The following is a 27,122-nucleotide window of genomic DNA, read 5'->3' as shown; positions in this document are numbered from 1 at the left end:
TCTCTGAATTCCTGAATCTCTCCACTGTAAGTTATTACAGTACCATCTACAGGCCAATTCTGAGGCAAACTAGACACTGTGGGAGCCATGCAGGGAAGCAGAAGTGGAAATGAGGTTCCTGGTATTCCCAGGAAGAAGTAAGGCTATAAGGGGAAATAATATAATTCCTAAAATCTTTTTTTTTTTTTTGATACAGGGTCTTGCTCTGTCGCCCCAGCTGGAGTGCAGTGCTATGATCACGGTTCACTGCAGCCTTGACCACCCCAGCCCAAGCCATACCCCTACCTCATCCTCCGAGTAGCCAGGACCACAGGTGTGCATCACCACACCCAGCTAATTTTTAAAAAATTTTTTGTAGCGAGGGGGTCTCCCTCTGTTGCCTAGCCTCATCTTGAACTCCTGGGCTCAAGCGATCCTCCCGCCTCAGCTTCCCAAAGTGTTGGGATTACAGGCGTGAGCCACCACACCCAGCCTAAAATCTTTTACCCTTTAGCTAAGGATGACATCCTCTTCCTCTGTCAATATTTAACTAGAAGGATCAGGCTAGGCATCCCTTCGTTGTGCTCCCCAGCATCCTTTTCTTCCCTATCAAGCGCAGCACATGGAAGTGTCGTGACCTGTTTTCTTGTGCGTGTGCTAAAATGTGAGTTAGGCTATGAACACCACAGGAAGAGGAATTGTGCCAGACTTATTCAAACTGTACCCCAGGCACTTGGCTTAACAACTGGTGTCCAGCAGATACTCAACAAGTGCATTGCATCGAAGACTGAATAATGTCAAGATAGGAGTATTCAATGTCTAATATGTACCAAGCGCTGTTCTCAATGCTACAGAAAAGCAAGTTTCTAAGGTTTCTGGAGTTAAACAAACAAAAAACCCTGACATTGAACTTACATGGAATATCAAAATAATTATCTACCATAAGCAGTATTTCATGAAATAAAATAATTTCAACTCTATAAAACTAGGAAGCACAGAACAGAATACTATTTCCCTTAATGAAAAACTCCCTATAATGTCTTTTTAAAAATCTCATTTCCTAGCTGAACGGTAAAAACATCATCATTGATTAGCTCCTATTCATAGAAGGCCCATTGCAACCCACTGGTACAGAAGAGAAACAAAGTATTCAGTGGAGAATACCTAGCTCAATAAGCGGTACAATACAGTAAGGGAAATAGAAGTGACATGCGATGGACAGCCAGGCCTTAAATTGCGCGTGCTGATTCCTGTCCCTTAACCCAACAATAGAAAGATAGGCGTGCCTGTAGTTGCTGGGGGACCAGGCTCGATCCAGTGTGAATTCCGTGAAGTTGTGCAGGGTTTTACCGTTTGCCGAGTGTTAGACAGGTTTACCTGGTAGAGTTCTCACATTACCTCGTGAGATACACAGATATTATGACTCTATTTTACTGGTGCAGAAAGAGGCTTGGGAAGATTCATGTTTCTTGCGCGACTTGCCCAAGGTGACACACAGTCCTAACAACTGGCTTATCGCTGGGTGTAAGATCTGGAACTCAGACCTTCCCATCCAGGGCTCAGTCCTCGCCGCTGCCTAGATGCGGAAGCAGGAAGGGTCAGCAGAGAAGGGTGCCCCACCGGAACGACTGGAACACCTCAGTAGGATACGGGTGGGCAAACGGGGGCCACACGATCCCACCGGCCTCTTTTGTCCTAAGTCCCGAGGCACGGGTGCAGCTAGAAGAGTGGGCGGTAGAGCGCAGGGAGGGGATGCGGTCGGGAGCAGATTTCGGGGGCGGGGCCCGCGGCCCTCGGGGCGGGGCTCCCCTCGGGTTCGCGGCCCGGCGGGTGAGCAACGGCGCTGCGGACCATGGCGAGCGGCGAGCCTTCCCCCGGCAGCGGCGCGGCCCGGCGGCCGCTGCACTCCACGCAGGCGGTGGACGTGGCCTCAGCCTCCAACTTCCGGGCCTTTGAGCTGCTGCACTTGCACCTGGACCTGCGGGCTGAGTTCGGGCCTCCAGGGCCCGGCGCAGGGAGCCGGGGGCTGAGCGGCACCGCGGTCCTGGACCTGCGCTGCCTGGAGCCCGAGGGCGCCGCCGAGCTGCGGCTGGACTCGCACCCGTGCCTGGAGGTGACGGCGGCGGCGCTGCGGCGGGAGCTGCCCGGCTCGGAGGAGTCGCCTGCGGAGCCCGTGAGCTTCTACACGCAGCCCTTCTCGCACTATGGCCAGGCCCTGTGCGTGTCCTTCCCGCAGCCCTGCCGCGCCTCCGAGCGCCTCCAGGTGCTGCTCACCTACCGCGTCGGGGAGGGACCCGGGGTGAGTGTGCCCCGGCCTGCGCCCGCCGCTGCGTGCCCGCCCTTCCGGCCCCGAGCCGCCCTGCACCCGCACCTACCCCACCCGGGCGGGACAGGGAGCACCCTTCCAGAGCGTCCCTGGAGGGGCCTACTCCCCGCGCGCCGCCTCTAGGCCTCCTGTCCTTGCTTCCTCTTTTCCTCCCGGGCTGCCTGGTTTCCTTCTTCTGGACTTCCTCCAGCCACTGGGCGGCGCATCCTTCGCCCTTTCCGTCCTTCCGCGTCTCCTCCCTGGCCCTGGAGGCTAGTCTAGATTGCGCCGCATTCCCGCTCATCGCACACTGCCGTTTCTAACATCTTCCGTGGCTTTCTAGGTGACCTGTTGTTCATGCACTTCACTTAGTGCTGTCTTGGACTTTTGGGCCGAGGTCCCTGATTATCAGCCACCTTATCTCTGCTTTTTTTTTTTTTTTTTTTTTTTTTTGAGACAGAGTCTCGCTGTCGCCCAGGCTGGAGTGCAGTCGCGCGATCTCGGCTCACTGCAGGCTTCGCCCTCCGGGGTTCACGCCATTCTCCTGCCTCAGCCTCCCGAGTAGCTGGGACTACAGCGGTCCACCGCCTCGCCCAGCTAATTTTTTTTTTGTATTTTTAGTAGAGACGGGGTTTCACTGTGTTAGCCAGGATGGTCTCCATCTCCTGACCTCGTGATCCGCCCGCCTCGGCCTCCCAAAGTGCTGGGATTACAGGCGTGAGCCACCGCGCCCGGCTCCTTATCTCTGCTAATGGTGGCTCTGGAATTAGCCAGATGCTGATCTAGCTCTTTGTTCTGTGTGGCCTTCTAGTTCCACGGTTAAAGTTCATATCTTTGTTTTTGTTTCCTCCTGTGATTTGATTAACGAAATCCTCCTGGATTTAATTAACGAAAGAATTTGAGTAAAAGTGAGAACTGGAATTAGGGTGCTATAAGCATTATAATAATTTGGCCTTCTCACTGTTGGTTAACTCTTTAATGTTTTTTCGGGACGGGGCAAATATTGGAAATAAGAGGATGGAGTTACGTGGCTTATGTCTGTAAGAGTCAGAAAATCCTTCCTGGAGAGTCCTTAGGCTGTGGCTGCCAGTTATCTCTGAGGTAGAGTTGGTTGCAAGTTTCATAGTAAACTGCTTTCTTATAGTTTAATTTTTCTTTGGTTTATTTATTTGAGGTAGAGTCTCACTCTCGTCCAGGCTGGAGTGCAGTGGCAAGATCTCGGCTCACAGCAACCTCTGCCTCCGGGTTCAAGCGATTCTCGTACCTCACCCTCCCTAGTAGCTGGGACTACAGGCGTGCGCCACCACACCCGGCTAATTTTTGTATTGTTTAGGAGAGACAAAATTTCACTATGTTGGTCAGGCTGGTCTCAAACTCCTGACCTCTTGATCCGCCTGCCTCGGCGGCCTCCCAAAGTGCTGGGATTACAGGCGTGAGCCACCGCGCCCCGCCCACAGCTTGGTTTTATACATTAGGGAGACATGATACATCAATCAGTATATGTAAGAAGTACATTGGTCGGGTCTGAAAAGGCGGGACAACTTGAAGCAAAGGCAGGAAGACATGAAGCGGCTTCCGGATCACAGATAGGTGATATACAAATGGTTACATTCTTTTGAGTTTCTGATGAGCCTTTCCAAAGGAAACAAATCAGATATGCATCCATCTCAGTGAGCAGAGGAGTGGCTTTGAACAGAATGGGAGGCAGGTGTGCCTTAAGCGGTTCCCAGCTTGAGTTTTCCTTAGTGATTTTGGGGGCCCAAGAGATTTTCCTTTCACAGCCTGATAACACCACTGCACTCCAGCCTGAGCAACAGAGTGCGACCCTGTTTTAACAAAAAAAAAAGCAAAGATGATGAGTAAGCAATTTTGGTGGGCGGGGGGGGGTGATGGCTAATACTTAATAAGATGAGCCAGGCACTAGTCTAAGTGCTTGACATATGTTAAATGAGTTGTCTTTCCATAAGTGGCTAATATGGTGCGTGGTACATGGTAAGTAAGCTGTGTTAGCTCTTACTGCTAACTTTTGTATTTCTTTTTTTTTTTTTTTTTTGAGAAGGGGTCAAAAAGCTCCCTACATTGTTCTTTTTAAAAATCTCATTTCCAGGCTAGGTGCAGTGGCTCACATCTGTAATCCCAGCACTTTGGGAGGCCAGGGCTGGCAGATCACCTGAGGTCAGGAGTTTGAGACCAGCCTGGCCAACATGGTGAAACCCCATCTCCACTAAAAATACAAAAATTAGCTGGTTGTGGTGGCTCACACCTGTAAACCCAGCTACTTGGGAGGCTGAGGCAGGAGGATCACTTGAATCTGGGACACAGAGGCTGCAGTGAGCTGAGATCATGCCATTGCACTCTAGCCTGGGTGACAGAGCGAGGCTCCTTCTAAAAAAAAAAAAAAAAAAAAAAAATCTCATTTCCCAGCTGATCAGTAAAAACATCACTGACTGATGGCATTCAATGATCAGTCAATTGATCAATTCTTATTGACTGGTATAGTGGCACCATCTCAGCTCACTGCAGCCTTGACCTCCCTGGCTCAAGTGATCCTCCCACCTTAGCCTCCTGAGTAGCTGGGACTGACCACAGACCTGCCACCTCCACGCTTGGCTAATTTTTGTTATTTTTTGTAGAGATGGGGTTTTGCCATGTTGCCCACACTGGTCTTGAACTCCTGGGTTCAAGCCATCTGCCCGCTTTGGCGTCCCAAAGTGCTGGGACTACAAGCATGAGCCAACATGCCTGGCTTAATTTTTTTTTAATAGACTTTATATTTTAAAACATTAAAGAAGAATTGAGCAGCTAGTTCAGAGAGTTCCCATATACAGTTCAGTACTCCCTACATACACATATACACACAGATTCCCCTCTTGCTACCATTTGGCATTAGTATGACACATTTGTTACAATTAACCAATGCTGATACATTATTAACCAAGATTGAATCGTTTTACATTAGTATAATAATATATTTGTTATCATTAATAAGCCAGTACCAATACTGGAGTCCATAGTTTTTTCAGATTCCCTTAGTTTTTACTTAATACCTTTTTCTGTTCCAGGAAGCCATCCAGAATTCCACATTATATTTAGCTGTCATGTATCCTCTTGGGACTGTGACAATTTCTCAGACTTTCCTTGTTTTTGATATAACTTTGACAGTTTGTTTGTTTTTTGAGACAGGGTCTTGCTCTGTCACCCAGGCCGTAGTGCAGTGAGTGGCACAATCATGGCTCACTGCAGCCTTGATCCCCCTGGTTCAAGTGATCCTCCTGCCTCAGCCCAAGTAGCTGGGACCACAGGTGCATACAACTGCGCTCAGCTAATTTTTTGAATTTATTATTTGTAGAGATGAGGTCTCACTGTGTTATCCAGGCTTGTCTCAAACGCTTAGGCTCAAACAAACAATCCTCCCACCTTGGCCTCCCAAAGAAAGTGCTAGAATTACAGGCATGAGTCACTGCTCCCAGCCAGTTTTTTGTTTTTTATTTTTTTATTTTTATTTTTTCTGTAGAGACAGGGTCCTCCTATGTTGCCCAGGCTGGTCTCAAACTCCTGGCCTCAAGCAATCCTCCTGGCTTGACCTCCCAAAGTGCTGGCATTACAGGTGTGAGCCACTGAGCCCAGCCAACCTTGACAGTTTTGAGAAGTGTTGGCCAGGTATAGTGTAGGATGCGCCTGTATTGGAACTTATCTGATGTTTTCTCATGATGAGATTGGGATTATGGGTTTTGAGGGGAAATTCACAGAGTTTTAAAGTGCCATTTTCTTTTCTTTTCTTTTCTTTTTTTTTTTCCTGAAATGGAGTTTCACTCTTGTTACCCAGGCTAGACTGCAGTGGTGTGATCTCGGCTCACTGCAACCTCCGCCTCCCTGGTTCAAGCGATTGTCCTCCCTCAGCCTCCGAAGTAGCTGGGACTACAGGCACATGCCACCACCCCGGTTAATTTTTGTATTTTTAGTAGACACAGGGTTTCACTGTGTTGGCCAGGCTGGTCTTGAACTCCTGACCTCAGGTGATCCACCCGCCTCAGCCTCCCAAAGTGCTGGGATTACATGTGTGAGCCACCGTGCCCGGCCAAAGTGCCATTTTCATCAGGTATTGAGGGCGCATAGTATCCACATGATATATGACTGTCAGCGTTGACCTCGGTCCCCTGGCTGAAGCAGTGTTCATCAGCTTTCTCCACTGTGAAGTTATTCTCTCATCCCTTTCTAGATTGCACTGTACCTGTTATAAGGAGACTAATTAAATTTTTCAGACACAAAAACTCAAAGAAAAACCCAGCATCCCAACGTAGCTTCCTTATACCTCTTAAAATAGACCTCAGACACTGCTGTGTTCAGAGCCCTTCATTAGACTTGCCCAGGCCTGCCTCCCCAACTCTGCATCCGGAGCCTGCATCTGTTTATGCCTCTGCTCATGTTGCTGCTCGTCTCCTTGTGAATGTCTCCTCTCTTCCTTTCCAGCCATCTCCATCCTGCATGTCTTTGAAGGTCCAGCCAGAAAGTTTTCTTCCCCTATGAAATCATCCTGGAGTAATCGAATCCATTTCTAAATTCTAAATGGTATTTGTTACTGACCTATGCTCCACCCTGCCCCACTTCCAGGTAAATGAATGCCTGTTTGCTATAGGCAAAAAGTGGGTTTTGTTATAAATCATTCAGATTTGACCTTTTTTTTTTTTTTTGAGGCAGAGTCTCGCTCTGTCACCCAGGCTGGAGTGCGGTGGCATGAGGCATGATCTCAGCTCACTGCAACCTCTGCCTCCTGGGTTCAAGCAATTCTCCTGCCTCAGCCTCCTGAGTAGCTGGAATTACAGGTGCATGCCATCACACCCGGCTAATTTTTGTATTTTTAGTAGCAACAGGGTTTTACCATGTTAGCCAGGCTGGTCATGAACCCCTGACCTCAAGTGATCCACCTGCGTCGGACTCCCAAAGTGCTGGGATTACAGGCGTGAGTCACTGCACCCAACCCAGATTTGCCCTTTGTTTAAGAGCTGACAGAACACAGATAAAGAATCATATAACCAGTGCCCATCATATAAAATACATTTCTTCTGAAAAGGTAAATTTTAGGAATAGAAAGCACATATTAGGCCAGGTGCAGTGGCTCACGCCTGTAATCCCAGCACTGTGGGAGGCTGAGGCGGGCAGATCACCTGAGGTCAGGAGTTCAAGACCAGCCTGACCAACATGATGAAACCCCATCTCTACTAAAAATACAAAATTAGCCGGGTGTGGTGATGCATGCCTGTAATCCCAGCTACTTGGGAGGCTGAGGCAGGAGACTCGCTTGAACCCAGTAGGTGGAGTTTGCAGTGAGCCAAGATCACACCATTGCACTCCAGCCTGGGTGACAAGAGTGAAACTCTGCCTCGAAAAAAAAAAGAAAAACATATATTAGGCTGAGCATGATGGCTTATGCCTGTAATCCCAGCACTTTGGGAGACTGAGGTAGGCAGGTTGCTTGAGGCCAGGAGTTGGAGACCAGCCTGGCCAACATGGTGAAACCCTATCTCTATAATACAAAAATTAGCTGGGCTTCGTGGTGCCCACGCCTGTGGTCCCAGCTACTTGGGAGGCTGAGGCATGAGAATTGCTTGAACCTGGGAGGTCGAGGTTGCAGTGAGCCGAGATTGCACCACTATACTCCAGCCTGGGTGACAGGGCGATACTCTGTCTCAAAAAAAAAAAAGAGGATACATATTAATCACTGACTCCCAGTTGAGTTCTGCTTTTCTGTGTCTTATCACAAGTCCAAATGCAGTTGCTTCAGTAGTTTTTTGTTTGATAAGAAACTACTACAGTGAGAAGGACACAGATATGGTACAGATGACAGGGTCAGAGGCTAGGTCCAGGGTCTCTGAGATGACCCATGGGATGCAGTGAGGAATGGAACCTTTCTGGTGGCTCTGCCCTGTGAAGTGGATGTCATACTTTGGCTTGGATTCCAGGATGAACTAAATACACAGAGGAAAGAGCTTTCTAGTCGAAGCAGACTGGCTGGCAGAAAGGTTTTAAGGATTACCTAAAATTCTCTCATTCCAGCCAGCTCACTTCTCTGGCCAGACTGAGCTCGTGTGGGAGATGTCAGTTCTGAAATGTTCTTCTTTTCGCTTAGGTTTGCTGGTTGGCTCCTGAGCAGACAGCAGGAAAGAAGAAGCCCTTTATGTACACCCAGGGCCAGGCTGTCCTAAACCGGGCCTTCTTCCCTTGCTTTGACACGCCTGCTGTTAAATACAAGTATTCAGCTCTTATTGAGGTAAGGAGACTAAGGTTAGGTGCACCTGCCCTTGGGATTAATAAATGATTTCAGATCTATCAATCAGGTCACATTTCAGTGGTAAATTATTATTCATCCATTCAGTGGTACTTCTGAAAAATTGCTTACTTTTAAATTCTTCCACCTACTGAAGTTGTATGTAGCCTTCCTCTAAATCCCATCAGTTGAGCACAGATTTAGTTTCTTGAAACCTTTGTGTTCTCCAAGATAGACTCCAGGCCATTATCATCACACACAGGTGGCCGGTCATGCTCTTATTCAAACTAATCAAAAGGAGACTCTCTCCAGGTAAAATCTCCTAAGCTTTCTCTGTTGTCAGGTCCCAGATGGCTTCACAGCTGTGATGAGTGCTAGTACCTGGGAGAAGAGAGGTCCAAATAAGTTCTTCTTCCAGATGTGTCAGCCCATCCCCTCCTATCTGATAGCTTTGGCCATCGGAGATCTGGTTTCGGCTGAAGTTGGACCCAGGTAGGAGACAAAGACCCCACAGGCAAGGTTGGATTGGCCTCAGAGGAGAGGAGGACTCTGACCAGTGGACCTGCTGGGGTGGTTCTTGGGCAGTCTTGGATCCTCTGTGTGAGTCCAGAGCCTTTCTGCAGCTCATGCAGCATGAGCACAGCTGGAGGAAGTGCTCTTTTTCTCCCTGCCTTTCTCACTCTCTCTCTCCAGTTCTAATCCTGCTGCCTGGAATGAGATCATCATCCCTGCTAGCAGTAGCGCTGTCCTGGGCTGCCTTACAGAGGGATGTTGGAATTTAGGCTGCAGTTTTGGGAAATGGATTTTTTTTTTTATTTTTGAGATGGAGTCTCGCTGTGTTGCCCAGGCTGGACTGGAGTGCAATGGTGCGATCTCGGCTCACTGCAACCTCTGCCTCCTGGGTTCAAGCGATTCTCCTGCCCCAGCCTCCCAAGTAACTGGGAGTGCAGGCATGCCCCACCATGCTCGGCTAATTTTTGTATTTTTCATAGAGACAGGGTTTCACCATGTTGGCCAGGCTGCTCTCGAACTCCTGACCTCAGGTGATTCACCCGCCTTGGCCTCCCAAAGTGCTGGGATTACAGGCATGAGCCATCATGCCCGGCTTGGGAAATGGATCTTTATTAACATCTTTAAGTTCTAAATGCCCTTCTAGCAGCTATATCCGCTTTCCTATCTTTGTACCAAATCTTCCCCATTTTCTTTTGCACATAGTTCCTGGAAATAACAACTTTGGTATCATTTCCCTCTAAGAGGGAAGCGGACTCTCCTTCCTGTCTGCAGCAGATGCATGAGTCTAAGCCTATGGTGACAGCAATGCCTCCATGAAGTTACATGGATCTTGTGAAGATAAAAAGGGATTTTGTAAGGTTTCCTGAGAAAAGAGGTTTGACCAGGAGTATAGGTTTTTCCTGGCTCTCGTATTACCTGCCACCATAGCTTGGTCCCAACGTGGGAGCATCACAGGCTGGACGGTGAAGCCGTGACCTTTTCCTGGCGCTGTTGCTGTTCTTTATCTCTGGCCCTGCTCCCAGTTCCTAGAGGCAGTGGTGTCCTTGACAAGATTAGTTACAAGCCTCAGACTTCATAACTGGGCTCAGTGGCACTGCTGGTATCATGAGTCTTAGTTTCTGGTTATCAGATGGAATAATAAATGGGATTCCGTTGGCGTCTGCTCCCAGTGCACACACTCAAAACAATACCAGTCTGGAAAGACAAAAGTGCCCTCCTCTCACGAAGGGCTGTCTTCCTAATAGGCAGGGCGGGAAATAACCAAAAGGATGTCATCTTTGCAATAGACAAGCAAGTAGATAAGTAAAGGAATGTCGTTTCCAAGAATACCCTTACTAAGGTTCTATTTGTAAGAGTATGAACTATTAGTGGGAAATGAGAGAACAATAGATTCTAAAGATACTGAGTGATAATGATTTCTTTTTACACTGCCTGTAATAAAATGACAACATGGTATATCCAACTAGGTGACAGAATCCACTTAACTGGTGGTAATGCCTTATTCCTTCCCGGATTAGACAGACAGTCCTTGCCTCCTGGGTCACATTGTAGGGTCTTGTGGGGGTTTATTTATTTATTATTTTTGAAATGGAGTCTTGCTCTGTTGCCCAGGCTGGAGTGCAGTGGCACGATCTTGGCTCACCACAACCTCCGCCTCCCGGGTTCAAGCAATTCTCCTGCCTCAGCCTCCCGAGTAGCTGGGCCTACAGGTGCGTGCCACCATTTCTGGCTAATTTTTATATTTTTAATAGAGACGGGGTTTCACTGTGTTGGCCAGGCTGGTTTTGAACTCCTGACCTCGTGATCCACCCACCTCAGCCTCCCAAAGTGCTGGGATTACAGGCATGAGCCACCGCGCCCGGCCGTGGGGGTTTATTAAATGGGAGGGTCTACTGGCAAGGTATGCCACCTATCCCAGTCCCTGTTACTGCAAGAGGAAAATCCGGGGCAGAGGGGAGTTATGGGTATATCCCAGTAGGCCCTTTTATGTATAATCTCTTCTAATCCTTACACAGACTCCATGAGGATGATACTTTCTACATTTTAAAAATAAGCAAACCAAGGCTGTGGTGAGTGGCTTGTGCAGGACCACTAGTTGGCAAAACTGGAATTAAAATTCAGGTATTTCCATTGCAAATCCAGTGCTCTTTGCAATATACCACAGGTAGTGAGATTGCAGCTTGACTGAGAGCATCCTCATTTATTTTGACAGAAATGTGTGTCCTGGTGGAGGTATCTTGGATGACTGTCTTAAACCTTCTAGTTGTAACAAGCTGAAGTCCACTGGGCTGAAGGACTATGGTAATTTTGATATCCAAGGTGGTGGTAGAACAGTTCACAAAGTAATTCCTTGAAGACACTGACTGCCATCCCATGGTCTTTTTCTGTCTGGTTTCCTGTCACATCATCTTTGGCGACTTTTCTCTCCTAACACCCAGGGTTGAGGGTGGCTGCAGGGTTTCTTGTGCCCTGCCCTGCTCTGCCCTTCTCTTTCTCCCTCCCTCCCTCTCTCTTTCTTTCTTTCTTTTCTTGCCTCGCTCTCTTGCCCAGGCTGGAATGCAGTGGCACAATAACAGCCCATTGAACCTCAAGCTACCAGGCTCAAACAATCCTCCCACTTCAGTCTCCAGAGTAGCTGGGACCACAGCTACTCTGTCACCATGCCCAGTTAATTTTGTTTGTTTTTTGCAGGAGCAAGGTCTTGCTATGTTGTCCAGGCTGATCTTGAACTCCTGGGCTCAAGAGATCCTCCCACCTCGGCCTCCCAAAGTGTTTGGATTGCAGGCATGAGCCACCACACCAACCTTCAGGGTTTCTTGACCTCTACTCAGGGAGCCTTCTCCACTCTGTCCGCCACCCATGTTCACACCCATGCTCTGGGATCTAGAGCCTAGACATCGTCATTGTCATGAACTGTACCATATCTGAACTTTTAAGCCCCTTGAGCCCCTTGTCCTCATTCATCCTGACTCTGCTAACCTTCCAGCTCTCTGACAGCCTCTCTCCCACTGTATTCCACCATGTCTTCTCCTTGAGCTCATGGCAGCCTCCCTTCCGGCAAGCCACTCATTTCTCCTGGGCAGTCAAGACCCTCCTGACTGGGCTTCCCTCCCTGGCCCAAGTGTGTGGTTGGTTACCTCTTACCAGCACCCCAGAGCCCCTTGCCCACTATCCCGCTGCTATAATGTCCCAGTCCCTTGTTATACAATTCCTTTTCTCTACTTCTATAAGTGGGTATTTGGGAGCTGTAGAAAATTGTGAAACTGGCCGGGTGCGGTGGCTCACGCTTGTAATCCCAGCACTTTGGGAGGCCGAGGCGGGCGGATCACGAGGTCAGGAGATCGAAACCACGGTGAAACCCCGTCTCTACTAAAAATACAAAAAAAAAAAATTAGCCGGGCGTGGTGGCGGGCGCCTGTAGTCCCAGCTACTCGGAGAGGCTGAGGCAGGAGAATGGCGTGAACCCGGGAGGCGGAGCTTGCAGTGAGCCGAGATTGCGCCACTGCACTCCAGCCTGGGCGACAAAGCGAGACTCCGTCTCAAAAAAAAAAAAAAGAAAAAAGAAAATAGTGAAACTACACAGTAATAACCACTACACCTTTCTCAATTCTTCGTGAAAAGTTGGAATTAAAGGAAAGTCGAAATAGACATGTGTGGGGTTTTCCAGAAAAATGTAGCAGATGTACAGTCTTCAGCTGCAGGTGTGCTTTCAAGGTCGTTCAACAGCCCTCTTATTTATCTTTCCATCTCACTCCCTTTAAGCTGTTCTAAGACTTTACTCTTCTCTTTAAGTTTGCTATGCAATCCCATCCCCTCATTTAAGCAGAAGGTCTTGTCTCCTGTTTTATTGAGAATATTAAATTCGTCAGATATGATTATGTCAGCTTCCTGTCCTCTACTTAAAAAGTTATCTTCATCTGCTTTTATCCTTCCGGACTGCAACGAGGGTCCTTCCTTCTGTTTAAAGCCAAATCTCTTCCCTCACATGTCCTCTGGGACTTTGCCTCATCATTTACACATCTCTCTCTTCAAATCTGCAGCCTCCCCCTCTAGACAAGCACCAGTTTCTCTGAGATCTATAGCAAAGCAAAAAACAAACTCAAGGCTGGGCGCGGTGGCTCACGCTTGTAATCCCAGCACTTTGGGAGGCCAAGGTGGGCGGATCACCTGAGGTCAAGAGTTTGAGACTAGCCTGGCCAACGTGGTGAAACCCCATCTCTCCTAAAAACACAAAAATCAGCTGGACATGGTGGTGCATGCTTATAATCCCAGCTACTCAGGAGGCTGAGGCAGGAGAATCACTTGAACGTGGGAGGTGGAGGTTGCAGTGAGCCGAGATTGCACTACTGCACTCCAGCCTGGGCAACAAAGTGAGACTCCACCTCAAAAAAAAAGCCAAAAAAAAAAAAAAAACAGACTCGGTCGGGTGCAGTGCCTCACGCCTGTAGTCCCAGCTACTTGGGAGGCTGAGGCAGGAGAATGGTGTGAACCCGGGAGGTGGAGCTTGCAGTGAGCCGAGATTGTGCCACTGCACTCCAGCCTGGGCAACAGAGCAAGACTCCGTTTCAAAAGACAAACAAAAAACAAAAAACCCTTAACTCCGTATTCTCTTCTGGCACAACACACTGTCCTTCCCTCTGTAGCCAGGTGACTTGAGTGGCATGTATACTCACTGGCTGCACTTCTTGAAACCCCCCCACCCCACAATCATTTATTGCTACAACCCATTGGAATCCAGCCCCCCACCCTTGACATGCTGTTGAAACTTTGTAGTGAGAGGCCATTCACCTCAACACAGATAACACGTGATGCTTTTTAGCCCTTGCCTTCATGTTCTGCTGTTTTTCTTCTGCCCCCATTGACCCTCCCCTGGCTTCTGTGACACCACCCATGCTGGTCGTCGGGCCTCCTGCTTAGTCCTTTCTCATCTCCTTCCCTGACTCCTCTGCCCAGCTCCTTGTGTGTCGGTGTTGCCCAAGGCTCTGTCCTTGACCTGTTCTTTTCTTCTACATGCTTTCCTTGGAGAAGCTCACCCATTCTTGTAGTTTAACATATTTTCTGTGTCCTGCAGCCAGGGTGATCTCTTAAAACTAAATCTGATAATGTCACTTGTTGGCTTAAAATGCTCCCGTGGCTCTGAAGGTCCAATTCTGTAACAGTGCGTCTGAGGTTCTTTATGACCTGACCCTCTTGGGCCTCTCATGTCCCACCTCCTGCCACTGCCTCCCACATTGCAGTCTGAGCCTGTCCTCGAGTAATCCCAGACTCTCGGTGCCTCCTCACATGTATATGCATGTTCCATGGCTAGGTCTTTGCTTTTGATATTTGGGAAGGACCTGATACTGGTTTCCCTGTGTCTTTTCTTCCTGTTAGAATAGTTCCTATGCTTCAGCAAAGGCAGAGGAAGTTTTCCCTCATCCTGGCCTGGACCCATCCCACTTTGCCATCAGTCTCTTTTTTTTTTTTTTTGAAACAGTGTCTTACTCTGTTGCCCAGGCTGGAGTGCGATGGCGTGATCTTGGCTCCCTGCAACCTCCGCCTCCCAGGTTCAAGTGATTCTCTTGCCTCAGCCTTTCAAGTAGCTGGGATTACAGGCACGCACCACCATGCCCTGGTAATATATATATATATATATATATATATATATTTTTTTTTTTTTTTTTGTATTTTTTTTTTAGTAGAAACGGGGTTTCACCATGTTGGCCAGGCTGGTCTCATACTCTTGACCTCAGGTGAACCGCCCACTTTGGCCTCCCAAAGTACTGGGATTACAGACGTGAGCCACTAGGCCCAGCCAGTCGTATTCATATGTCCGTGTGGAAAAGCAGTTATACAGCGCAGCCAGGGGCTCTTGGTCAAGCAGAGCCTTTGGCTGCAGGAGCCCTGAGTCCATTGCATCTTTCCATTAGACTGGATCTTCTTGTTTTGTTTTTGTTTTTGTTTCCTCCAAGCCACCTTTGTTTCCCTATCTTTTTATCAGGAAAATTTCAAATATTTAGAAAATTGAAAGGATGATGCATTGAACACCTATAGAACCATCTACTTTGTCATATTAGTTTTATGAGTGGATTTGTTTTTATTTTTGCTAGACCATTTAAAAGCAAGTAAATCTGTGTGCCTCTGAAGAATAGAAGCATTCTCCCTTATAACCACAATCCTATTATTGTACCTAAGGCAGTTAACAAATTTCTGTTAACATTAGTAGGTTTGGGTCGGACACAGTGGCTCATGCCTGTAATCCCAGCACTTTGAGAGGCTGAGGCAGGTGAATCACTTGAGCCCAGGAGTTTGAGACCAGCCAGGGCAACATCGCGAAACCCTACCTCTACAAAAATAAAAAAATTAGCCAGGCATGATGGCATGCACCTGTAGTCCTAGCTACTGGGGCTGGGGAGCTGAGGTGGAAGGATCATTTGAGCCCCAGGAGGCGGAGGTTGGATCACACCACTGTACTCTAGCCTGGGCAACAGAGCAAGAACCTGTCTTTATTCTTATCTCTCCTATAAGTACGGAGAAGAAAACTAACATTTACTGTATAAACCACTGTTCTTGAGGGGCTTTTGTGTGTTGTCTTATTTAATCTTCACTCATTTTACAGATGAGGAAACTGAGGTTCAGAAGTTAAATCACTTTTGCAAGATCACATTCAGTAGCGAAGCCATAACCGTGTAGCATGGTTCCACCTCCATGAGGCTGTCTTGGGTTCTTGTTTCTCAGGTGTGGTGAGCGGTCCCTTGGATCTGTGTGGTGATCTGATCTTGCACTCCGTCCCGGTGGCTGACTGCATTGTCACATTCACTTGGCGGAGGCCAATTTTCTACAGGTGCTTTCAGGATCAGGTCACCGCGATGGTCTCTAAACACCATTCTGCTTTCTCTGCTCTCTTGTCTTTAGGAGCCGGGTGTGGGCTGAGCCCTGCCTGATTGATGCCGCCAAGGAGGAGTACAACGGGGTGATAGAAGAATTTTTGGCAACAGGAGAGAAGCTTTTTGGACCTTATGTTTGGGGAAGGTGTGGTATCACATTGACGCTAGTGTCTCCTGTTAAACTGAGTCCCTGGTTTCCACTCTTCCTCTTCGTGTGGCTTCTCCACCTCCTGCCTCCCAGAGCAAAGTTTCCCTGATCCCAGATGTGAAGGAGAGGAGGAAAAGAGGAGGGTATAAGCCAGGCTCCTCACTTGCTGAGGAGAGGACCTAGGAGATGAGGTTCTTTTTTTTTTTGAGATGGAGTCTTGCTCTGTTGCCCAGGCTGGAGTACCCTGGCATGATCTCAGCTCACTGCAACCTCCACCTCCCAGGTTCAAGCGATTCTCCTGCCTCAGCCTCCAGAGTAGCTGGGATTACAGATGCCCTCCACCACACTCAGCTAATTTTTGTATTTTTAGTAGAGACAGGGCTTCACCATGTTGGCCAGGCTGGTCTCAAACTCCTGATCTCAGGTGATCTGTCCGCCTTGGCCTCCCAAAGTGCTGGGATTACAGGTGTGAGCCACTAGGCCCAGCAGAGAAGAGGTTCTTGAGATGATCAAAATGTGACCTGCAGTTGCCAAGTTTGAGATGGGGCAGCACTGTCAAGGTCCTTTGTTGACCTGTGTTTTCCCATTGCTGGAAGTTTCCCCACACTCTGTTTTTAACTTTCACATCTTCAGACTTTAGGCTCCTTAGATAAAAGGCTCCACGTTGGTCTTTATGACTCCAAGTTGGCCTCCAGGGAACTCCATGTGATGGAGCTGATAATACACTTACCACCTCCACACCTGCTTGGAAGGAGAGAGGGAAACAAATGCCTGGAGAGTGAGCTCCGGGAGAGCAGACACCACCTGGATGAGGGAAGTTCCAGCGAGGCAGGGGAGCCACGTGGGAGAAGCATTGAGGAGCCTGGGCTTTATTTTCCACACTGGGCCTGAAATCGTACTCTGCCTGTTTAGTGACTGCATCTCTTAGGGCTTAGAAATAGGCTGGAAAGGGAAGCGAGGTAGGGTCTGCTCTGGGAAGTCAGGGCCTCTCGGTCACCTACCCGCTTCTCAGCAGGTATGACTTGCTCTTCATGCCACCGTCCTTTCCATTTGGAGGAATGGAGAACCCTTGTCTGACCTTTGTCACCCCCTGCCTGCTAGCTGGGGACCGCTCCTTGGCAGATGTCATCATCCATGAGATCTCCCACAGTTGGTTTGGGAACCTGGTCACCAACGCCAACTGGGGTGAATTCTGGCTCAATGAAGGTTTCACCATGTACGCCCAGAGGAGGATCTCCACCATCCTCTTTGGTAAAGTGCCCACCCCTCTCCTAAGGACTCTGCCTCCCATTCTTAACCTGTGGGGCCAGTGTGATCTTCTTATGGGGTTTCAGAATACAAGTGGGTGTGAAGAGACGAGGCAGTAGTGCGTATCCAACATTTTTCTGTATGTATGAATTGTCAAACCATACATGGTTTAACAACTGACTTTTTTTAAAAAAACACTTCCCCAGGTCATTAGATTTTTTTTTTTTTGAGACAGAGTTTCACTCTTGTTGCCCAGGCTGGAGTGCAATGGCACAATCTCGGCTCACTGCAACCTCCGCCTCCCGGGTTCAAGCGATTCTCTTGCCTCAGCCTCCCCAGTAGCTGGGATTACAGGCATGCGCCACCACAGCTGGCTAATTTTGTATTTTTAGAAGAGACGAGGTTTCTCCATGTTGGTCAGACTGGTCTCGAACTCCCGACCTCAGGTGATCCAGCCGCCTCGGCCTCCCAAAGTGCTAGGATTACAGGCTTGAGCCACTGCGCCCGGCCCATTAGATTTTCTTCTATAGCTGCATATATGGATGTTTTTTAATTTACTGGTTGTTTCCAATTTTCCATTGAAATATGTTCCAAATTTCCTTACATATAAATGTCTATTCATATCAGATGATTTCAATAATGATAAATTCTTAGAAACATAATTTCTGGGTCTGAACTTTTTTTTTTTTTTTTTTTTTTTTGAGACAGAGTCTTGTTCTGTTGCCCAGGCTGGAGTGCAGTGTTGCAATCTCGGCTGATTGCAACCTCCACCTCTGTGGTTCAAGCAATTCTCCTGCCTCAGCTCCCCCACATCCCACCCCCTGTAGCTGGGATTACAGGCATGTACCACCATGCCCGGCTAGTTTTTATGTTTTTAGTAGAGACAGGATTTCGGCATATTGGCCAGACTGGTCTTGAACTCCTGGCCTCAAGTAACCTGCCTGCCTAAGCCTCCCAAAGTGCTGAGACAACAGCTGTGAGCCACTGCGCCTGGCCCTGAACATTTTAAATTACGTAGTCTTTTTAGTACATATTGTCCATTATCTTCCAGAAAGTTTGTACAAATTCTATACTTTCATTCAGAATATATATAGCAAGAGCCTGTTTGTGAATATCTTAATCAGCCATTAGGAATCCTGCAAGCAAATATTTTTATCCCATTGTACAGTTGAAGAAACTGAGGCTGAGAGAGGCTAAGTCACTTACTCAGGTCAAAACATCTAGGAAAGGGCAGAGCTGGCTGGTTCCAAAACCCTGTGCCCCACCCCTCCACTGTTCCCTCAGTCATTGTTTTTAATGCAGAAGGAGACTTAGAGATCCTTAAAAATTTGGGGTTGATAATTTCTTTTGTCTGACAGAAACAGTCAGATGAAAATAGTTCTAAGTTTTCACAGAAGATCAAGTCATTGCCAGGCACGGTGGCTCACGCCTGAGGCGGGTGGATCACCTGAGGTTAGGAGTGTGAGACCAGCCTGACCAATATGGTGAAACCCCGTCTCTACTAAAAATACAAAAATTAGCTAGGCATCGTGGTGTGTGCCTGTAGTCCCAGCTACTTGGGAAGCTGAGATAGGAGAACTGCTTGAATCCAGGAGGCAGAGGATGCACTGAGCCGAGATCGTGCCACTGCACTCCAGGCTGGGCAACAGAGCGAGACTCTGTCTCGAAAAAAAAAAAAAAAGATCAAATCATTTTCTAAAAATAAGGCCGGAGGCCAGGCGTGGTGGCTCACACTTGTAATCCTAGCACTTTGGGAGGCCAAGGTGGGCGGATCACCTGAGGTCAGGAGTTTGAGCTTGGCCAATGTGGTGAAGCCCCCTCTCTACTAAAAATACAAAAATTAGCTGGGCGTGATTGTGCACACCTGTAATCCCGGCTACTCGGGAGGCTGATGCAGAAGAATCGCTTGAACCCAGGAGGAGACGGAGGTTGCAGTGAGCCAAGATCGCGCCACTGCACTCCAGCCTGGGCGACAGAGTGAGGCTCTGTCTCAAAAAATAAAATAAAATAATAAAATAAATGAAATAAGATAAAATAAAAACAGTACTTTGATAAGGAAAGGTAACTGTCAGAAAGGTGCGATTCCCCCAGTCCTCACTTAGGAGAGAGACCAACAGCCTGAGTTAACCAAGTCCTTTGTAGCCCACAGCAACAGGGAGCTAGGGACTGAGTCAGGCTCTCTCTAACTGTCCCTATTTGCCCTGGGTCCCCAGGAGGGTAATGTTATTAAGCTTCAGGTATCTGTCGCTGTTCTTCTTGAGGCCACAAGGAGGCAGCACAGTGTCTCTGTCAGGAAAATACATTTGGATGTGGTGACAGACTTTTTCCTGGGGCTTACGTTTGATTCTGCACCAGGCGCTGCGTACACCTGCTTGGAGGCTGCAACGGGGCGGGCTCTGCTGCGTCAGCACATGGACATCACTGGAGAGGAAAACCCACTCAACAAGCTCCGCGTGAAGATTGAACCAGGTCCAGGAGGCTCCTCTGTCTGACACCCACTGCCCTCAATTGAGCTTGGAGCCCCAAGTTAATGTGAACTTCATGTTGATCAGTGCACACTTAGAATACTTCATTTGGAGGGAGGGGCACTCCAGAGCTCTTTCTAGCCAATTCTCTGGCCACTGGGCTGACTGAACCCAAGCCATTGCAGCCAGATAGGAGTTCTGTCCAGTCTGTGTGGTTCATGATGACTTCACCATTGCTTTGCATTTGTCAAACAAGTCGATATCATTTTACCAGGCTCTTTCCCATTCCTTCATGATCATCAGAGCAGATCTGTGGATTCTGTAGAGTACAAGCATTAGCCTTATTTTACAGAGGCCGAGACTGAGTGCCAGACAAGTTAAGTGTCTTGTCCAGGTCATGTACCTAATCAGTGCATGACTGCAACTGAGATCCGGGTCCTCTCTCCAAATTCAGATCTTTTTACTTGCTAACATTTTCTTTCATTCCATGTGTGACTAATCTGAAACCTTTTTATGCAATTGAAGCTCATGTTCCTTGATGCCGTTAAGTGTGCAGATGAATTTCTTAGAGACTGGTAGTTAGTTTTAGCCTGGAACAGCTGTGAAAACAACACATTGGCTCGGCATGGTGGTTCACGCCTGTAATCCCAGGCCAAAGCGGGCAGATCATGAGGTCAAGAGTTCAAGACCAGCCTAGCCAATATGGAGAACCCCATCTCTACTAAAAATACAAAAATTAGCTGGGTGTGGTGATGCACACCTGTAATCCCAGCTACTGGGGAGGCTGAGGCAGGAGAATCGCTCGACCCCAGGAGGCAGAGGTTGCAGTGAGCTGAGATCGCACCACTGCACTCCAGCCTGGGCGATAGAGCAAGACTCCATCTCAAAAAAAAAAAAAAAAAAAAAAAAAAAATGATCTGAGAGGGGAGGTTGAGTATTTAGGTGGTGACCAATAGGGATAGAAAAGACACAGCTTGGTGCTCAGTGGGAAGAGCTGATGGAACCTACCCACACAAAGTGTATCCTGGGACTAAGGAAATGTGTCCGCTCCTCTGGAAGGCTGGTTTCTTTGTCTTCATATTAGATCCACAGTGAATGGCCCTCTGAGATCTTGGAAGTACCTTGAGAGAGGCCCAATCGCTGGATAGAGATCTTGGCCTTGAGAGAGAGTCTTAAGAGAGAGTCTTGGCCTTGCTGTCCCTGGGGAAGCTGAATTCTGATCTCTTCCATTGCTAGTCTTTGACTGTGGCACTAGAGAAGAATGTTACGGGTGACAGGCTACAAAAGCTCAAATCTTGTTTGCTTTCTCCTCTGCCAGGCGTTGACCCGGACGACACCTATAATGAGACCCCCTACGAGAAAGGTTTCTGCTTTGTCTCATACCTGGCCCACTTGGTGGGTGATCAGGATCAGTTTGACAATTTTCTCAAGGTATAGTCACATGAGGGGAGAAGGAAGAGGAGCGGATAAAGCCACTGGGCCTGATCAAGGGTAGAGGCAGGGGGCGAAAGAGGTAAGGGGTTGGAGGAGGACCCAGGACGCAGAGGGACACCACTCCCCATGGGGCCAGAGAGGGTGTGAAGAGCCTTCCCTCCTCACAGGCCTATGTGCATGAATTCAAATTCCAAAGCATCTTAGCCGATGACTTTCTGGACTTCTACTTGGAATATTTCCCTGAGCTTAAGAAAAAGAGAGTGGATATCATTCCAGGTAAGCAGAGGAACTGGCCCACAGGCTTCTAAAAAATAGTAGAGAATGAGATCTCATTTACACTCAGAAAGTTGGTGGTGGATGGGAAAACGCTGGGTCAGAGTCAGCTAGGTAGAGGCATTTTGGGAAGCAAACCCAGAATCCTGGGATTTATTCCACAAAAATGACTTCTTTTGACTCCTCTCTGCCTCATTTTCTCCCAGTCTGTTTCCTTACTCTCTCCTCTCCTCTCTCCCCTCCTCTTGTTTTCCTCACACCTGGACACACATAGTCAGACTCTTAACTTGCCCAGAGAGCTGCCACTGCTGCTGCTGCACCACTGCCCCAAGCTAAAACTCAACAGGGCAGTAGTGGAGGCAGCACCCCCTCCTACAGCCTTCTGAGTGAAGGCAACCCCAGTGGCCCTCCTTATTTCTTTCTTTCTTTTTTTTTTTTTTTTTTTGAGATGGAGTTTCAGTCTTGTTGCCCAGGCTGGAGTGCAATGGCACCATCTCGGCTCACCGCAACCTCCGCCTCCCGGGTTCAAGCGATTCTCCTGTCTCAACCTCCCGAGTAGCTGGGATTACAGGCACGCGCCACCACACCCGGCTAATTTTGTATTTTTAGTAGAGACAGGGTTTCTCCATGTTGGTCAGGCTGGTCTCAAACTCCTGACCTCAGGTGATCCACCTGCCTCGGTCTCCCAAAGTGCTGGGATTACAGGCGTGAGCCACTGCGTCCAGCCTCCAATTTCTGCCTGGGAGGTACTGCTTCCAAAGAAAAAACAAAAAATGTCCTGTCATAGATGACACAGTCCATTAGACATACCCCCACTTCTTGCTGTGACCTGAACCTTGAGTCACTCTTGGTTTGATGAAGTCTGCGTCCTCTGACAGTAGGATTGGTCAGGCCTTTAGCAGCACCTACTGTTCGGTTGGAGGCTTGCATTTTAATGTCATGGGCCTCCGGAGCTAATGATAGTTAATAATTCCAGAGTACTTACTATGCATCAGGCGATATGCTAAGCTTTTAATGTTTATTTGCTCATGTAATCCTCATAACCATCGCTGAGGCAGGGCCTATCACCCCCACTTTATAGATAAAACTGAGGTGCAGAGAGGTGAAGTAACATGCCCGTGGCCTCCCAGCTGGTTAATGACAGAGCAGGGGTAGGAACCCAGGCAGCCTGGTCCTAGAGCCCGGGTGCTTACGTACAGTGTGGTTCTGGTGATCAGTAGGAGAACGTGCACGTGAATAGAGCATCCACCAACTTGGCTCTGACAACACAGTGCTAATTTGAAGCGAAAAGCACTTTCACGGTCGAAACGGCACAGTCTCTAGGTATCATTATAACTAGGACCCTGCTGGAGCAAATAGTTAAATGGGAAAGTAATGTTAAATGCTGGGGAAAGAGTTTGGGATGGAGAGAGGAGAAACTTGAGGTCTCTGGGAGTTGCTTGAACCAGCTGACCGTAACCTGGCCAGAGAATTCTGATAGTGTCTTCTCTCCTCCCAAACAGGTTTTGAGTTTGATCGATGGCTGAATACCCCTGGCTGGCCCCCTTACCTCCCTGATCTCTCCCCTGGGGACTCACTCATGAAGCCTGCTGAAGAGCTAGCCCAGCTGTGGGCAGCTGAGGAGCTGGATATGAAGGCCATTGAAGCCGTGGCCATCTCTCCCTGGAAGACCTACCAGCTGGTCTACTTCCTGGATAAGATCCTCCAGAAATCCCCTCTCCCTCCTGGTAAGAAAAAATGGTGAACCAGGGCTCCTTGTGTGCAGAGCTTTATGTCAGGGGCTAGAGGGAGGCTCACAAAAAGTAGTGATGCCTGCCCCTAGGGGACTGCCACATAACACTAGGGAGACTGGCACTCCACAAAGAATGTGCCATCGGGAGGTTATGGGTTAGGGGACTGCCACGTACACTAGGGAGGCTGGCACTCCACAAGGAATGTGCCATCGGGAGGTTATGGGTTCTACTTATAAGCACCACAAGAACAAAGTCACAAAGCCTGGCATTGCTCAAGTCCGAAGCTCCTGCAGGCGACTCTTGTAAGGCCTTTGTGTCTATTAAGTCATTTAATTCCCACAACTTCTCTGGGAAGTAGGTGGTGTGATGTTAATACCCAGGTGACAGAGAATGAACTTGAGGTACAAACAGGTCGCACAGAACCCACTCATCCAGAGCTCTCAACCACTAATGCTTTGTGGCTGCTCAGTCAACATAATATTCACCAAGGGGTTAAAAAGAAGTTAGAGCCAAGATGACTTTTAGCAGGTGAGTGGTAGGAGAAAAAATGGGACAGATATTGGGGGAATATGTCTGCTTTAATCTTGCTCTATCGACCAGGCTGGAGTGCAGTGGTGCTATTGGCTCATGGCAACCTCCACCTTCTGAGTTCAAGCGATTCTTGATTCTAGCGCCTCAGCCTCCAAGTAGCTGGGATTACAGGCGTGCGCCACCACACCCGGCCAATTTTGTTTGGTATTTTTAGTAGAGATGGGGTTTCACCATGTTGGCCAGGCTGGTCTCACACTCCTGACCTCAAGTGATCCGCCCACCTCAGCCTCCCAAAGTTCTAGTGTTACAGGCGTGACCCACCATGACCAGCCACAAACCATTTATTTCTCTTCTCCAGGGAATGTGAAAAAACTTGGAGAGACATACCCAAGTATCTCAAATGCCCGGAATGCAGAGCTCCGGCTACGATGGGGCCAAATTGTCCTTAAGAACGACTACCAGAAAGATTTCTGGAAAGTGAAGGAGTTCCTGCATAACCAGGTGGGTGACCCCTGCCTCGCTGTTCCCAAAAGCACACCGGGACCCACTCGGCCATACGTGAAGTAATCATGTGGGCGGGGCTCATCCAGGACTCATCTGAGGCACAGAGGGAGGGGCAAATGACCTGAGGACCCTACCACTCAGCCTCTTTACTAGTGTGGCTATGAGGGCATTGCCCTAGGGACAAGAGGAGGCCCGCAGGCTTGCAGAGCTTTCTGCATTTCAGCTGGTGAGACCCCAGGGAAAAAAGCTGGCCAGAGCCAACCCAGAGGTGGAAAAGAGGGTGACAGCATCATGCGGGAAACACAAGAGGGAAAGGGGCCAGAGGCCAAGCAAGAGGAGCAAAGGCTTGGAGGTTAGGTCCCTGCTGCCCTGTGACTTGGGCATGGTTGGGGCAGCAGCCAGACCCTCTGTCACTATGTGAACCCGGGAGGCGGAGCTTGCAGTGAGCCGAGATAGCGCCACTGCACTCCAGCCTGGGTGAGAGAGCGAGACTCCGTCTCAAAAAAAAAAAAAGAAAGTTGCCCTGTTGGGGAAAGGCCCCAGGCTCTCAGGATGAACCGAATGTTATCAGATTCCGGAGCAGGGAGGGGCTGGAATGGAGACGAAGCAGTGCTCTGCATAAAGTCAGGGCTGTGTGCCTGTTTGGGGATATTCTGAGCCCTCTGATGGCTCCCTCAAGGTTCTGGATTTTAGGAACTTGTGATGTCGCTGGCTTATATTTGTGTGAATTTGACCTGTGGGTTTTCCTTTGTTTGACTGCAGTTGGACCGTATGCGGCTGTGAGCTTTATGTGCTGCAGCCGTTGATATGTGCTATTCACTTGGTGGCTCACCACCTACACCTTTCCAAAAGTCTGGAGTCCCATTGTGTCAACCCAACTCATTCGTTTTGTTGAGTGTAGACATCCCCATGTTAGCATGGGTTGGGATGCATATTGAGATCCATCTCCATGGATCTTTGGCCCCCAAGAAGATACCTGAATTAGAGCACTTCTGATGAGAAACTCCTCATTCCAGCTGTGGTACCCACATCCCTTTTAGCACCTAGCCATGGCTGCTGTTAGACTGGCACTGGGGGCAGGAGGGCTGGACAGACCCACCAGGCAAGCTTCTTAGGCATGTGTATGTGTGTTTCTTGCAGGGGAAACAGAAGTATACACTTCCGCTGTACCACGCAATGATGGGTGGCAGTGAGGTGGCCCAGACCCTCGCCAAGGAGACCTTTGCATCCACCACCTCCCAGCTCCACAGCAATGTTGTCAACTATGTCCAGCAGATCGTGGCACCCAAGGGCAGTTAGAGGCTCGTGTGCATGGCCCCTGCCTCTTCAGGCTCTCCAGGCTTTCAGAATAATTGTTTGTTCCCAAATTCCTGTTCTCTGATCAACTTACTGGAGTTTATATCCCCTCAGGATAATCTGTTCTCCAGGCTTAGGTATCTGTGACTCTTGGGCCTCTGCTCTGGTGGGAACTTACTTCTCTATAGCCCACTGAGCCCTGAGACAGAGAACCTGCCCACAGCTCTCCCCGCTACAGGCTGCGGGCACTGCAGGGCAGCGGGTCTTCTCCCCACCTAAGTCTCTGGGAAGAAGTGGAGAGGACTGATTCTCTTCTTTTCTTTTTTCTCTTTCTCTCCTTTTTCTTGCTGATTTTATGCAAAGGGCTGGCATTCTGACTGTTCTTTTTTCAGGTTTAATCCTTATTTTAATAAAGTTTTCAAGCAAAAATTAAGTTACGGATTGAGTGACTATTAAATTTCTTCCACCAGAGGTCCTCACTGTGTTTGTTCAGGAAAGGTCACTGGGGGAGGCCCAGAGAATGACAGTGTTTTCCTGTCCTCAGGAAACAGCCAGGGTGAAGGAGGTAGGTGTCCTACACATATGAACAAAAATATGGCAAAATGGCACAGCTGGTGCAGGAAAATGAAAAAGGAATAGCATTCCAGTTCTCTGTGAAGCAGCTGAATTCTCTATCTGCAGCAGCATTCCTATTATCTTTTCCATCACTAAGAAAAAAAAAATGGGCTGGGCACGGTGGCTCATGCCTGTAATCCCAGCACTTTGGGAGGCTGAGGCAAGAGGATCGCTTGAGCCCAGGAGTTTGAGACCACCCTGGCCAACATAGCAGGACTTCATCTCTACCAAAAAAAAAAAAAAAAAAAGCCGGGTGTGGTGGCTCATGCCTGAAATCTCAACACTATGGGAGGCTGAGGCAGGCAAATCAGTTGAGGTCAGAAGTTTGAGACCAGCATGGCCAACATGGTGAAACCCCATCTCTACTGAAAAAAGAGATAGATTCAAAAATTAGCCAGGCATGGTGGCTCACACCTTGCAGGGGAAGATTCCAGTTACTTGGGAGGCTGAGGCAGGAGAATCACTTGAACCTGGGAGGTGAAGGTTGCAGTAAACTGAGATCACGCCACTGCACTCCGGCCTGGGTGACAGAGCAAGACTTCTCAAAAAAAAAAAAACAAAACAAAACAAAACAAAACTGGGTGTGATGCATTCCTGTGGTTTCAACTACTCAGGAGGCTGAGGCAGGAGAATCACTTGAGCCCAAGAGGTCAAGGCCACAGTGAGTCTTGATTGTGCCACTGAACTCCAGCCTGAGTGACAGAGTGAGACCCTATCTCAAAAATAAAAAAGTGTCTTATGACTTTTTATCTATGCTTCTCCCCATCCCCAAGGCTTCACTGGGCCTCACTTGTCTTTGCTCCTAGATAACTATTTGAATAGTAATCAGTAAATTCTTTTAGAACTTAGCACTAAATTCTGATTTCCTGGCCTCAACATGGGGACCTAAACAGTTAGCAATCTGGGTTTGGGAGTGGGATGAGGAGAGGGTTGGAAGAAATATTTAG

At 48.5% G+C, this 27,122-nt stretch overlaps 1 protein-coding gene across 4 annotated transcripts; it reads left to right on the top strand.

Moving 5' to 3' along the window:
- The first annotated feature begins 472 nt into the window (after positions 1-472).
- On the top strand, positions 473-25,993 carry RNPEP (arginyl aminopeptidase). Of its 4 annotated transcripts, none has more exons than XM_030818646.1 (11): positions 473-2,278; positions 8,412-8,552; positions 8,893-9,041; positions 15,957-16,073; positions 17,089-17,327; positions 19,680-19,793; positions 21,108-21,220; positions 21,391-21,499; positions 22,999-23,223; positions 24,119-24,261; positions 25,405-25,993. In XM_030818646.1, exons 1-11 carry the CDS (start codon positions 1,832-1,834, stop codon positions 25,561-25,563), a joined length of 1,956 nt encoding a protein of 651 aa, XP_030674506.1. In that variant the 5' UTR covers positions 473-1,831; the 3' UTR covers positions 25,564-25,993. The 4 variants fall into 4 exon arrangements, with proteins under 4 accessions (XP_030674506.1, XP_030674508.1, XP_030674510.1 ...); XM_030818648.1 differs by having other exon boundaries at positions 474-2,278; positions 17,092-17,327; XM_030818649.1 differs by lacking the exon at positions 473-2,278 and adding an exon at positions 6,777-6,895.
- Positions 25,994-27,122: the final 1,129 nt, after the last annotated feature.

The sequence above is a fragment of the Nomascus leucogenys genome, chromosome 9 (assembly GCF_006542625.1).
Source record: "Nomascus leucogenys isolate Asia chromosome 9, Asia_NLE_v1, whole genome shotgun sequence".
Lineage (NCBI taxonomy): Eukaryota > Metazoa > Chordata > Mammalia > Primates > Hylobatidae > Nomascus > Nomascus leucogenys.
This window is presented reverse-complemented; position numbering and strand designations above follow the sequence as displayed.

What these genes read in the sequence shown, in the direction of transcription:
- RNPEP (XM_030818646.1), top strand. Translation starts at nt 1,832, where the DNA reads ATGGCGAGCGGCGAGCCTTCCCCCGGCAGCGGCGCGGCCCGGCGGCCG. An exon ending in TCGGCTGAAGTTGGACCCAG is followed by an intron (nt 9,042 to 15,956) that starts GTAGGAGACAAA and finishes TCTTGTCTTTAG; the next exon opens with GAGCCGGGTGTGGGCTGAGC. An exon ending in GGACCTTATGTTTGGGGAAG is followed by an intron (nt 16,074 to 17,088) that starts GTGTGGTATCAC and finishes CCCGCTTCTCAG; the next exon opens with CAGGTATGACTTGCTCTTCA.